The sequence below is a fragment of the Mauremys reevesii genome, linkage group 16 (genome assembly GCF_016161935.1).
Source record: "Mauremys reevesii isolate NIE-2019 linkage group 16, ASM1616193v1, whole genome shotgun sequence".
Lineage (NCBI taxonomy): Eukaryota > Metazoa > Chordata > Testudines > Geoemydidae > Mauremys > Mauremys reevesii.
In genome coordinates, this window is record NC_052638.1 from 15312159 (window position 1) to 15326744 (window position 14586).

Sequence of the window (14586 nt, forward strand, 5' to 3'; positions counted from 1 at the left end):
TTCTTTGTTGGCACAAGGGTACCATTGAGTGGTTCCAATTGCGGGATTGCGGCCATACTTCTTTTTAAGATGAATTTCAGTAGGCAACAATACCAAATATAATTAAGAAAAAACTTTTCTCTCAGGAAGCTGTAGTTATGGTTAGTTATTTTCTTTATATGCTCCTGAAAATATTCTAATAATTGGAGGGTGAAAACACTAATAGATAACATAAAATTACTGCATTTATGCAATATTTTTTTCTATACCAGTTGATAGAATTATTTCTTATAGCAGAAGCCTGAAAAAATAAGGTAAGAGAAACAAAACTTCTAAGAAAAGAACAGAGATGTTGGCTAAGTTTCTCAAAACCACAATTTCCCTGCCTTTTTGATCTTTCTACAGACAGCATAAGCCACTGAAACTCCTCCACAAATGAAAGGCATTCATGGGAAGCCATCAGAAAGCATTGGTCTTCCTCTGGGACACAGGACAATAAAAGAAAAGTTTGTGTCCGGCACGTGGGCCTACCACTGGGCTTAAATGAACAAACCGTTGCAATATCCTTTGGCTTTGTGAAAGTGATACTTCCTACTTTCTTAGCAAGAAAGGAAGTCGTATATAAACAGAACAAAGGGAAGAGGCAACACAAGCCGAACCAGTCATAATAAATATTACAGTGAAAGTTTTGCTCATCAAACCAAGATTAAAAACATATTTTAATCTCTTGAGTCACCCAGCTTTGATGTATGCCAAAACAGAAAGCTTATATATTTTGTAAGATTTACAGCATTTCTACAGGGAATAGTTTCATATTTCATTTTTCTCCTATCTGAGATTAAGAATATATTAGACTTAGTCTATCCCCTGATGTATGTGTAAGAGTAAGAATTTCTTCAGAGAACGGGACTTTGGGTATCTTTTTTACTTAAATATAGCATTTCCCCCATAAATAAGTTAGTTTCCCAGTGAGTAAAGCTCTGAGAAACCATCTGGATCATAGTGTAATTATGACCATTGAAACAATGAAATACTTTGTAAAATGTCAGTGTTCCTAGACCACAGGAATGGAGAGTTCAAATATCTGCACTAATTCCCATAGCACAGACAGAACCACTAAATAGCATGTATTTCTGGTGCTAAAATTAGGGAAAAATGTATAGTTTGGGTAAGAAGAGTGATAAATTATCATTTGTGATATCACCACTACATGCCCATAACACAGCCTGTCATATCACATGTAGCAGTAATATTTTCCAAAAAATTACAACAAAGCATAAAAATTGTGTTTCAAAGGCTGCCAAAATGACATACTTGATTCCCATTGTGTAACTTCTTTGCTCTTACACCCACTCTTCCAACAGCTTGAACTCTCTTTTCTTGTTTTACCTTTATACAGTGATAATTTCTAATTCAAACCAAGCCTGATACTTAGGGTGACCAGGTGTCCAGTTTTCGACTGGAACACCCGGTCGAAAAGGGACCCTGATGGCTCTGATCAGCATCGCTGACCGGGCCGTTAAAAGTCTGCTGTGGCGCTAAGGGAGGCGAGTCCCTACCTGTCCTGGCTGGCACCGCGCTGAGCCCTGGAAGCAGCCAGCAGGTCCAGCTTCTAGGTGGGGGGGCCACAGGGCTCCACGTGCTGCCCCCACCCTGAGCACTGGCTCTGCACACCCACTGGCCAGTTCCTAGCCAATGGCAGCTGGGGGAGTCATGCCTGCAGGCGAGAGGGGCATGTGGAGCCTCCTGGCCCCCTCCCACCTGGGACCTGGACCTGCTGGTTGCTTCCGGGGTGCGTGCAGTGCGGTGCCAGGAAAGGCAGGCAGCCTGCCTTAGCCCCCCAACTGCACCACTGACTGGGAGCTGCCTAAGGTAAGCCCAGGCCCCAACCCCAAGCCCCACCCCCTGTCCCAGCCCTGAGCTCCCCCAAAACCCAGAGCCCCTCCTGCACCCCAAATCCCTCATCCCTGGCCCCAGCCCAGAGCCCTCACCCCCTCCTTCACCCCAACCCCCTGCCTCAACCCGAAGCCCCCTCCCTCACTTTGAATCCTTCAGCCTCACCCTCCAGCTTGGAGCCCCCTCCTGCACCCCAAACCCCTCATCCCTGGCTCCACCCCAGAACCAGCACCCCCAGTTAGAGCCCTCACCCCTCCGGACCCCAACCCCCTGCCCCAGACCAGTGAAGGTGAGGGAAAGCGAGCCACCGAGGGAGGGGGAATGTAGTGAGTGGGGGTGGGGCCTTGTGGAAGGGGCGGGGCCTCAGGGGAGGGGAGGGGCTAGGTGTTCGGTTTTCTGTGACTAGAAAGTTGGCAACCCTACTGATACTGCTTTCACTAGTGCTACCTGCTGTGATTCCATGGAATTACTGTTGATTTACAACAGGGTAAGTGAGAGCAGAATCAGGTACTGTATATTTAATAGTGTTTCTCATAAGATGAGAGATGAAGCAACTGAAAGCTAGAAGAGAAGTGGCAGCAAAATAGGCAGGGATTTAGACCTAGGTAATTATGCTTTCTCCAATTTGACATGTACTGTACATCAGTATATTGCCGCCTGAACATCAAGTCATCACAAGTAATACCTTGGTGCATCACTGTAAGTGGAGACTTTGTTTTTAAGCAAATATTCTGGCAAAAGTTTAAATCTGAAAAATAAACAAACACACACAACCTCAACAAACCAGAATTCTGGTTAGAAATGGTCCAGTTAGCACAGCACAAAACAAATTCTATTCAATATTACTAAACTATGTTTAACAAATTATTAGCAAGGACATTTTACTTTAATGTCAGGAATGTTTCAAAGTTAATAAGAGCACTACTCTCTAGTTAAGTATAACTCCCCAAATCCAAGCTTGAGGCTCACTGGGTGGATCTCCATGGGACCTGGGGGAACGGGAATCCTCCTGCCATGGAGTGCAACTGAAGCTGCATTCATGCTGTTGCACCCCTATTCTAGCTGATTTTTTATATCCTACCCCACCATGAGCCCTCCACAGGAGAATGACCAGTGGATCAACAGTCTTGTTTCCAACTGCTCAGCCCTTCAACCATGTGAGCCTTCACCACCCCCTAAAATCCCATCAGGGATCAGAGCCACTGAACTCCAAAAGAGGTGTGTGGGAAGAGAAGCACAGATCTAAGCAATGGCAGAGTGTACAGGAAGAAGAGCTTGATGTGGAAGGAGAGAACAGAGGAGAGGTTCAAGGGGTTGAGGTGATGCACTGTTAGCGCAGAAGACAGTCTTAATACTGAAAGAGGAAGCTCTTAGAAGCTGCCTTTTAAATCGACTTGAGGGAAGAGATGTGAGATGCTATTAGAGGGGAGAAGGAGGTTTCAGAGAAGAAGGCCAGAACCTGTGTTTGAACTGACAGCACTAACAAGAAAACAATGGTTTCAGAAATATTACAGTAGGAGTAACAAGATTACAAGCAGGAAGTAGAAGTGGCAAGGCCTGGATGACACCAGGATGATGAGCTTCAGTGACCATGACAGGGAGATGGTGATGTTGTCAATAAAGGACCAGGAGAAAGGGGAGAAGCACAGATGGATCTTGAGTCACTTGCCTAAGGCACATACCACGCAAATGGAAGTGCAAAAGAAATAATATTCAGGAGTCCTGTCTCCCAGACTCCAGTTCAAACCTTCAGAAAATACTTCCCCTCAGTGTTGTCATGTGGTACTCATGTCTGTGAGGATCAGTGGTACTTTGTACAACGGTGTTTCAGTTTTCATGATACTTTACAAATCTCATTATTCATTTCACCACCTTCCACCAGCTCCTTGATGACACCCAGCGATTGTTTCCTTTTCTTTCCTTTCTCTGCCCATAAAAACAACACAGTCAGGAAATAATAAGTAATTTCAAGTAATTACAGCTCAGTTTTAACCATTTAATTTGCAATGAACATTTTAAGAGAGATCTATATGTCCTGTGGGTTATGATACAGTGATTTTTTTATTTAATTCCTATAATATCTTTTACAACTTCATAACTGAGATGCAGAATACATGGATTTCTCTGCCTTCACAACAAAATTCACAAAAGATTAAACCATTTGAGCACTGTACAGTTCAATCTGAGTTTTCAACATAAAATGCAGAAGTACTGACCTAGTGATTAGGAGGGTTTGAGAGAGGCATTAATAAAAATAACTCCTATTGGGAAGTTACTATAAAGAATATTTTGATAAATGGAGAAACATGAGAAAATCAGCATGGAAAATCAAAAGTAGAAAGATTTAGCACAGACAAAAGCAGTGGAAGCTTCCCCATAACAGTATGCCCATGTATTTCAACTATGAGCAGGAAGGATCACCTAAAAAGATAAACTGAACTACCCAGTCAGTACCAGGAGGACTCCTGGCAGTGAAACCAGGACAGTCCTCAAGCGGGGCAGGTTTGGTCACCATTCTAATAGTTCTAGGGGAAACATCTGATGGAGAAATTGTGCTATCAGAGGACTGGAGGGACCCAGAGAGTCATAAATCAGGGCTAAAGCACAAGGCTTCTGTGTCAATTCCTTGTGATTTGCAATCTCAAGGATCCACCATGTTTGGTAGGGCATACCTCCCTGCTTCTTCCACAGTCCTTTAATGGAAACTGCCTCAAACTCAGTAATGTGAAGTTCTCTCAGCTTCCAATCCCCTACATGAAAGTAACCCTTGAAACGAAAGAAACAGACACATGGGGATGTGTGTCTAGGAAGTTTTATATCTGGATAAGACATCATGTTTGAAGAAATTTTAAAGCCGAAGGAAGTAAAGCTAAGTGGTCTTGAAGCTCTTGAAAACTGGACTACCGTTAAAAAGTGTAGGATTAATAATGAGAACATGGAAAACAAGGAACAAAGAAAAAATTATTTCCCTTCCCAAAAAATTGTTTACAGACACTCAGAGCACTATCCATTTCAGATCCAATACAAATCATGTCCGCAGGAAAATTATCCGCAAAGAAAGATGAAATTTCCCCTTATTTTCAGAACAGTGTTGATTCTGTGTTACATATAGGAACAAAATCTGAAAATTGCCCGTTAAAAGATATGTTTGAATATAAAGAATCTTGGATTGGAATTTTTCTGGACTCCACTACAAGATTCATGAAAACAAAAAAGAAAACGTTCACCACTGTTTCTAAGAAATTATCTGTAGCAGGATTTTCTTCATCTGTCCTTTACTTGGTGAGACTAAAAATAGAGTATGCTGACCAGGTTTACATCTACAGAACATCCAAGGAAATGAAAACATCTATGTTGGCCAAATTACAAGAATCCTCAGACCACTAAGGGACTGCCATACCAGACCAGACCCATAGTCCATTTAGTCCCATGTGCTGTCCCCAACTGTGGCCAATCTCAGATGCTACGAGAGAAATTGTGATGCACAATCATGCAATAACATGCTTATGGAGGAAGCGTCTTCCCAACCCTAAGCAGCTAGTGGTCCCCTGAAACATGAGAGTTCTCATGCTTTATACATATTTATTACTCTAGCTAATGTAACTGGGGATATAAAAGACGCTGATATGTACTCAATATTGTTTGGTATTTGAAGGACTTGTATCTCTATATTTGTTTAAAACAGAGTATTTTGATAACTCTACAGGTTTTGTTTATTTTTTGGTTAAATTTTGTGTACACTGGTTGTCTAATAATTGTTTACGGGAAGAGTCATCAAGCAAAAATATTATGAGTTATAAATTCATAATTTCAGTGACTGAGTTAATATGTTACTTATACAAATCCATTTTCCAGCCTTTTCAACGGCAGTAATCTATAATGAAATTCATATATCAATACAAAAGGGCATACTACTCCTGCTAATAATTACAGTTTTACCTGAGCAAAGTAATAGTTGTACGTGATAGGCATGATCCAAAACTCACTGAAGTTAAAAAGGGGGTGGGGGAAGGGAGGGGCGACTGATTGATTTCAGCAGGCTTTGAATCAGGCCTAGTAAGATTAAAATCAGACTAATTATATATATATAGGTGGTCACACAACAGAACCAAGAGGCAACCTGCTCCTCCTTTACTCCTTATTTACTAAAACAAGTCTCAGTTGTCAGGGTTGAGTAATATTTGCATGAGTAAGAGTTTGCAATCAGGGCTTTGGTTAAGAAATACTATACATAAAAATCTCACCTTGCCTTTTTTCAGTAGCAAGTAGGTCTGTGCAAAACAAGCTTTCAACAAATATCTGCCTTTTTTTTAAAATCAGGGCAGGTCTACACTAAGGGCGGGGGTTGAACTAGGGTACGCAAGTTCAGCTACGTGAATAGTGTAGCTGAATTCGAAGTACCCTAGTTCGAACTACTCACCCGTCCAGACGCCGCGGAATCGAAGTCCGCGGCTCCAAGGTCGACTCCGCCACCGCCTTTTGCAGTGGTGGAGTACCGGAGTCGACCGCGGCGCTTCCAGAGTTCGAACTATCGCGTCCAGATTAGACGCGAAAGTTTGAACTCTGAGAAGTCGAACTCACCGCGTCGACCCGGCTGGTAAGTGTAGACTAGCCCTCAGGTAACTTTGCACCTTTGAAGTTTCACTTTTCCACAGAATTTCACAAAATAGCTGTTTGTATATCAGACATATGCAAACCCTCAAATTGTAGGCAAATTTCCAACTTGCTTTTCTCTTAGAATAGCCCTAACATGAAACATAATTCACAAAAATGTCAAATATGGACCCATTTAACAGTTCATAAAGATACAAAAATCAGATTTTGAGTAGTTGTGCCATTTGTTTTTAATAATTTGTACACCTCTTGTCTTTAGATGCAAGGGCTTAGATTTTTATTTAAACATTTCTCTGAATGGAGAAATGTAGATATGTAGATATGTAGAAAAAGATTATTAGACTAGATCCGAGATTCTTTTGGCCAAATCCTGCAGTGCTTACCTAAGACAAAAAGTCCATTGAGGTAAATCAGAGATTTCCCTGAATAAGGTTTGAGGAACAGGCCACCAGACAGTGAAAGACATATAAGCTCAGGAAAGCAGATATCTATCCATTGAATTTTTCCCCTTCCATCACTTAATGTAGATTTTCTACCTTCCTTAATGCATAACGATGATGAAAAACACATAATAAAATAGATGCAACACCAGCTTTAAAATAAATGGTTAGATTTTCATATTAATTACAAAGAATGAAGAATTTTCTTCACGTGGTTCACTACAATGTACATTTAAAAGGTATTAAAACCACAGTTTCACTCTCTCTGATATAAATCTTCCTCTTCTTCCCCGTTAAAATTTTTCGCATCTTCCATCATTCTTTTTGTGTTCGTCTTCCCTCCCTAATCTCTGATCCCACTTCTCTTTACACTGTTCCGTCTCTCCCCCTTACTTCAGACACTCTCTCTCTCAATTCCCTTTGCTCACCTTCCCTTTCCTTTCCGCTTAAATCCTTCCAGGTTCTCCCCCACACAACCCACAATATCCCCTTGCCTTAAATACCTCCACGCTCTCCCTCCTCCCCCACTAGATCTTCCACACTTTTCTTCAACCAAAATCTCCCTCCCACAATTCCCCACACTCTCCTCATGCTCTGTGGTATGGGAGTGCTATGCATTCACCTTCCTTCTGCAGAGCAGAAAAACAACAGAAGCACGAGTCATCCATTCATAGCATAAATGAAACTAATGAAGTCTGACTGAAGGCTGGGGGAAAGGGGAAAAGACAGAAAGAAGCCAAACGACTGCTTCATATTTGTACAAGTGAAATAAAACTAACCACAGGCCAGTACTTGAATGGCAGACAGCAGTAAAATAAGCTTAAACAGAAAGTCATGTAGAAAGCCACACTACCATATTCAAGGTTCCCCCTGGAGTATGCATAGGAAAATAGTCCCCCTAAAATTTTAGCATGTCTGCTTTTTATCCCACAAAATAAGGCTAATTGTCCGCAGTGTCTGAACTGTTTTTCCTTGCATGGTAGAGTAGAACAAGTAATATCTCTTCATCTGTCTGTCACAGAGAGCTTGAAATATTGCCACGAAGGCAAAAACAGCACTAATCATGGTACTCCGGCAAGCCATGAAGCCAGTCCAGAGAGTGGTATCAGTGAGCGAGTGAGCGCATGTATAATCACACAAAGGAGTGGGGGAAAGAAGAAAGCTTCATCAGAGGAATAGTTAGACACAAGCATCTCTCCCTCGGGAATGAGCAGGGAAAGGATAAAAGCATAGAGAGATTCTAAGGAATAAAGAATGGAACTATCCCTAGTGCTAGAAGACCACTGAATCTACTGGAGAAAACAGGCATTTGGTGGTAAACAAGTATATTATTGGAGTTCTCCACATCCTGCAATATCCTGGTGAAATACTTGTGGACTAAGGCTCCAATTCCCCAGGACCCACACTGTAACAGCTGAGCCAGTCTACTTGAATGCTGAGTTTATTAGCTATCTAGATTGCTTTGAGAGGGGATGGACTCTTCTCTGCCCATTTCAGAATTGGCAAGGCCTCTGTGAGGGAGCTAGACTCTTAACTCAACAATCAAGGGAGGACTAAGACACCACTTCAGCATTGCCTGGACTGAGTAGGACTGGATTTACTAGCATCTGGAGTGTGAAGTGTAGAAGTGCCAAGTGAGCAGCTCTCTTCATTTTCAGCCTGTCAACAAGAAAGTTTTTCTTGCTCTTTGACCACTTGCTGTGTGCAGACACGCAGCTCATATGGCCTAACCATTAGAGAAGATAACCGTATCTTCTTACAGAGCTTCAGCTGTGAGGTGATATTAGAAGCTTCATCAATGGATATGATCAGCCAAAGAAAGGTTTCAAAGTGAGACGAGGAGAGGCCAAGGTAGGTGCCCTTGTGGGACACCCATAGAAAGTAGATTAGGAAGGACTGCCCTGGGATGAGGGAATCTCTGGGTGTTGTAGAGTCTTGTGTTTCACCCCTCCCCTGAAGGCCCTGGACACAGGGAGTATGTTAGGGTCACATCCAGAGACGGGGTAGGGCCAGAGTGGTTGTATGCTCTAGAGATCCTGTCTACTGTAACAGGACCTTGGGGGACACTTCAGCTGGCACAATTTTCAGCACACCAGGGAAGGTCTAAATGACCCCAGGAGCCGAATCAATGTTCAGCCAGCCCCGGGATCAAGGAATACAAAGCCAGCAAAAGCCACTATTGCTTCCTTTTCCCTGCTTGGGTCCTGCCATGAGCATAGCTCAGCTGAACCCCAAGGGTCAGGGCCATAATGTTTAGAGAGCAGCTAATCTCTATGGTTAGGTGAAAGAGGGATGAGGCTGACACAGTAATAGCTATATCAGTGAAAGTTCTGATATCCCTAAACTGAGGTATATAAGAAAGCAAAGGAAAAGCAGAGGCTATCAGGCAGCTGAAAATTCAGGGTCAGGGACCTCTGATAGCACCTAGAAGACATATTATAAGAACAGCCACTCTGGGTCAGACCAAGGTCCATCTACCCATATCTTGTCATCTGACAGTGGCTGGTGCCAGATGCTTCAGAGGGAGAGAACAGAACAGGGCAATCTGTCACGTGACCCATCCACTGTTGTCCCATGCCAGCTTCTAGCAGTCAGAGATTTAGGGATACCCAGAGCCAGGGTCTGTGTTCCTGATCATCTTGGCTAATAGCCATTGATAGAGTTATCCTCCATGAACTTACCTGATTCTGTCTTGATACCACTTGTACTTTTGGAATTCACAATGTCCCATGGCAACAAGTTCCATAGGTTGGCTGTGTATTGTGTGAAGCAGTACTTCCCAATGTCTGTTTTAAACCTACTGCCTATTGATGTCATTGGGTGACCCCTGGTTCTTGTGCTCTGTGAAGGGGTACATAACGCTTCCTTATTCACTTTCTCCACACCATTCATGACGTTATAGACCTCTATCACAGCCCTCCTCAGTCATCTCTTTTCCAAGCTGAACGTCTCAGTCTTTTTAATCTCTCCTCATAGGGAAGCTGTTCCATACCCCTAATCATGTTTGTTGCCCTCCTCTGTACTTTTTCCAGTTCTAACATACCTTTTTTGAGATGGGGCAACCAGAACTGCACAGTAGTGAAGGTGTGGACATATCACTGATTTTTAAAGTGGCAATACAATAGTTCTTGTCTTATTATCTATCCCTTTCCTGATGGTTCCTAACACAGTTAGCTTTTTTGACTGTCTCTGCACATTGAGCTGATGTGCTCAGAAGAGTATCCATAATGACTCCAAGATCTCATTCTAGAGTGGTAACCGCTCATTTAGACCCATCATTTTGTATGTATAGTTGCGATTATGTTTTCCAATGTGTATTACTTTGCATTTCTCAACACTGAATTTCATGTCATTTTGTTGTCCAGTCACCCACTTTAGTGAGCTCCCTTTGTAACTCTTTGCAGTCTGCTTTAGACTTAACTATCTTGAGTAATTCTGTATTGTCTGAAATCTTTGCCACCTCACTGTTTACTCCTTTTTCCAGATCATTTATGAATATGTTGAACAGCACTGGTCCCAGGACTAATCCTTGGGGACCCTGCTATTTACCTCTCTCCACTGGGAAAACTGACCATTTATTCCTGTCCTTTGTTTCCTGTCTTTTAACCAGTTTCTGATCAATGAGAGGACCTTCCCTCTTACCCCGTGGTTTCTTACTTTGCTAAAGAGCCTTTGGTGTGGGACCTTGCCAAAGGCTTTCTGAAAGTCCAAGTACACTAAGTCCAATTGTCCACATACTTGTTGCCCCCTCAAAGAATTCTCATAGATTGACAAGGCATGATTTCCCTTTCCAAAAGCCATGTTGACTCTTTCTCAACCTATCCTATTCATCTATGTGTCTGATAATTATTTCGTTTACTATAGTTTCAACCAATTTGCCTGGTACTGAAGTTAGGCTTACTGGCCTATAATTGCCAGGATCACCTCTGAAGCCCTTTTTAATAATCACATCACATTAGCTGTCTGCCAGTCATCTGGTACAGACGTTGATACATACCACAATTTGTAGTTCTGCACTTTAAATCTGAGGTCCTTCAGAACTCTTAGGTGAGTTCCATCTGGTCATGGTGACTTATTACTCTTTAATTTATCAATTTGTTCCAAAATCTCCTCTACGGGCACCTCAATTTGTGACCATTCCTCAAATTTATCACCTAAAAAGAATGGTGCGGGAATGTCCCTCATATCCTCTGCAGTGAAGACCGATGGAAAGGATCCATTTAGTTTCTGTGCTGCAACAGCCTTGTTTTCCTTGAGTGTTCCTTTAGCACCTCAATCGTCCAGTAGTCCCACTGGCAGGCTTCCTGCTTCTGATGTTTTTAAAGAAAAATTTTGCCATTAGTTTTTGTGTCTTTTGCTAGTTTCTCTTCAAATTCCTCTTTGGCCTCCCTAATTATACTTTTATATTTGACTTGCCAGAGTTTATGCTCCTTTCTGTTTTCCTAAGTAGGATATGACTTCCTCAATTTTGTCTCTAACCTCCTCTTTTGCTCTGTTGTTTAGTCATGATGGTCTTTTTTTTTTGTACTCTTACTTTTTTATGTTATTTGAAGTATAAATTTAGTTTGAACCTCTATTATGGTGTTTTTATAAAGTTTTCATGCAGCTTACAAGCATTGTTCCTTTTCATTTCTGTTTAACTAGTCTCATTTTTGTGTAGTTCCTCTTTTTGAAGTCATATGCTACTGTGGTGGGTTTCTTTGGTATCCTCCTTCTCCCGTCCCCATGGGATATTAAATTTAATTACATTATGTTCACTATTACCAAGTGGTTCAGCTATACTCGCCTTTTGGACCAGATCCTGTGCGCCACTTAGGACTAAATCAAGAATTGTCTTGTGGGTTCCAGGACTAGCTGCTCCAAGAAGCAGTCATTAATTGTGTCTAAAAATTTTCTCTCTCCATCCCATCTGAGCTGACATTTCCCAGTCTATATGGGGATAGTTGAAATCGCCCATTAACATGGATTTTCTGTTTTTGTTGCCTCTTTAATATCCCTGAGCATTTCACAATCACTGTCACCATCCTGGTCAGGTGATCAGGAATACTGTTATACTCTTATTACTCAAGCTTGGAATTTCTATTCAGAGAGATTCTTTCACATATAGTGTCACTCCTGCACCAATGCAACCTATTCTGCCATTCCTATATATTTTGTATCTTGCTATTACCATGTTCCATTGATTATCATCGTTCCACCAAGTTTTTGTGATGCTTATTATATCAATATCCTCAATCAATACCAGGCACTCAAGTTCACCCATTTTAGTAGTTAAACTTCTTCCACTGGTATACAGGCACTTATAAAATTTGTCAATATTCAGTTGTCTGCCTTCATGTGACGTAACTGAACAGGGCTGCCCAGAGGGGTAGGCAAGTGGGGCAATTTGCCCCAGGCCCAGCAGGGGCCCCACGAACCCTGGGCCCAGCAGCGGTCCGGGTCTTCTGCAGCATTTCAGTGGCAGGGGGGCCCTTCAGTGCTGCCGAAGACACGGAGCGACTGAAGGGCCCCCCACTGCTGAAATGCCGCCAAAGACCTGGACCGCCTCCGGGTGAGTACAAGCACCACAGCTCCCTCGCTTTGCCCCAGGCCCCATGAATCCTCTGGGCAGCCCTGTAACTGAATGGAACTCTTTTGCGTTTGACTGTTTCTCTTCTGTTTCTACCTGTACTTTACCTTCTATCCTCTCCTCTTTACTAAGATCACCTTTAATAAATCCTCTTCTAAGGGATTTGTCCATCTAAACCGTGTGCTCCTCTACACCTGCTGGCTTTCTTCAGCTCTTCGTTTAAAAACGTCTATATGACCTTTTTAATTTTACATGCCAGCAATCTGGTTCCATTTTGGCTTAGGTGGAGCCCATCCCCTGTATAGACTCCTTTATTCCCAGAAGGTTCCCCAGTTCCTAATAAACCTAAATCCCTCTTCTCAACACCATCATCTCATCCACACATTAAGAAGTTCTGTCTAACTGGCCCTGCGCATAGAACTGGAAGCACTTCAGAGACGCCACCATGGAGGTCCTGGACTTTGCTCTCTTTACCTCGCACCCTAAATTTGGCCTCCAGAACCTCTCTCCTACCTTTTCCTATATCATTGGTAGCTACATGTACGACGACCACTGGCTCCTCCCCTGCACTGCACATAAGTGTGTCTAGATGTCTCAAGATGTCTGCAACCTTTGTATCCAGCAAGCAATATACCACGCAGCTCTCTTGGTCATCACAAACCTAACTATCTGTATTTCTAATAATCAAATCTCCCATTACTATTACCTGTCTCAATTGCAGAAGGGCAAGAAGAAGCCGACACACATGACTTTACCTTTCCTCTTTATGTCCCATCAAAAGACAGAAGGTCATACAGCTGGTTTGGAGAAGGGAAGGAGGTACCCATATTACAAACTCTGTGGCCTGCATGTTGATGCCTGTAAGGGGACCAGTTACAGGTTATAAACAGGTTCCTTCACTCAGAACAGCTGGTAAAGGCCCTTTTATTTTTGCTGTATTCCAGGCATTTTCTTTAAAGTGGCTCCTGAGGAGAGCTTGACATACAGCATCGGCTCCTATAGAGGATGAGCAGGAAGTGGTTCCTGCAAACAGTAAAAGGAATGACCCCTTTTGATGGGAAATTTCTGTTGCTTCAAATCATCCGTCTGCCTGTCTATCACTGGTGGAGAGAGGAGGACTTATTAGCACCAGCGCCAGCCGTGTCCATCCACTTTTTAACAAAAGAAACAAGCACACAATTCATGTCCCCTGCAGACTTGGCCAGAGAGGTGCTGCAATTACACCTTTTTACCACCAGGGGCTGCTGTGGTGCCAGAAGAGAAGGCAGCTGGCTCACCGTTGGAGAAGGAAGGGGGCACTTTGGCCTTGCCTCCTCCTAATCCTCCCCTCATTTCTATAAAGGTTCTGGCGCCCTTACTTATTAGTATGGAATACTGGAGGAGCTACTTGTTACACACAGAATATAGAGCCTTATTGTGCTCCCACTTTCACTGACAGCACGGACTAGATTGGGTCCTTAAGGAGGTAGACAACAACAACAAAATAATAAAGTAAAGGTATAGTCATTTTCAAATAAAACAGAAAACACAAAAACATCAGTGGAAAAACCCCCGGAGATATATAAAAGAGGAAAAACTCACTAACTGCTCTAATGAAAGAACATACCCTTGACCTCTAGTGACTCAAATAGGGTGTTAATTGCCAAAGGATTAATACCCATTGCATTACAAATAATATAACCAGTCATCAGGAAATTATAACACTGTATATAATCAAGAAATGCTGAAGTCTCCCATAGAATTATGTAGAAGCAGTGGAAGGTTACTAAAATAAGAAACTAACATTGTATCAGTTCAGAAGGATTCAATAACTCACGGTATTATGGAGGAGAACTTAATACTTAAATGTATGAACACACATATTTTATATCTCCCTTACACTCTCTCACAAAATAATTCACACATTTTTACAAGCATACATATAATTTTAAAACACTAAAAACTATGTTTACATAATGCTAAATGAAAGACTTTTGCACTGTGGAACACATTTGGTTACATCTTTATTACTTTAAAATCCATTACCTTTCAACATACTTTAAGTAACTTCCATTGCCATTTTGGCTAAGTATCAAAGATATTTGTTGT

At 42.2% G+C, this 14586-nt stretch overlaps 1 protein-coding gene across 8 annotated transcripts in view; it reads right to left on the reverse strand.

Moving 5' to 3' along the window:
• The window catches only part of FTO (FTO alpha-ketoglutarate dependent dioxygenase), a 332160-nt gene that overhangs the window by 186478 nt on the left and 131096 nt on the right, over positions 1-14586 (reverse strand). For 6 of the 8 annotated variants that reach the window (XM_039502941.1, XM_039502935.1, XM_039502937.1 and 3 more), the window contains exon 8: positions 3748-3801. The exons of 1 other annotated variant lie outside the window; for it this stretch is intronic. In XM_039502941.1, the coding sequence (XP_039358875.1) occupies positions 3748-3801 (54 nt within the window). Of the gene's footprint in view, positions 1-3747; positions 3802-13410; positions 13599-14586 lie in introns of those variants that run through there. One more of the 8 variants, XM_039502943.1, reaches the window with a different exon arrangement.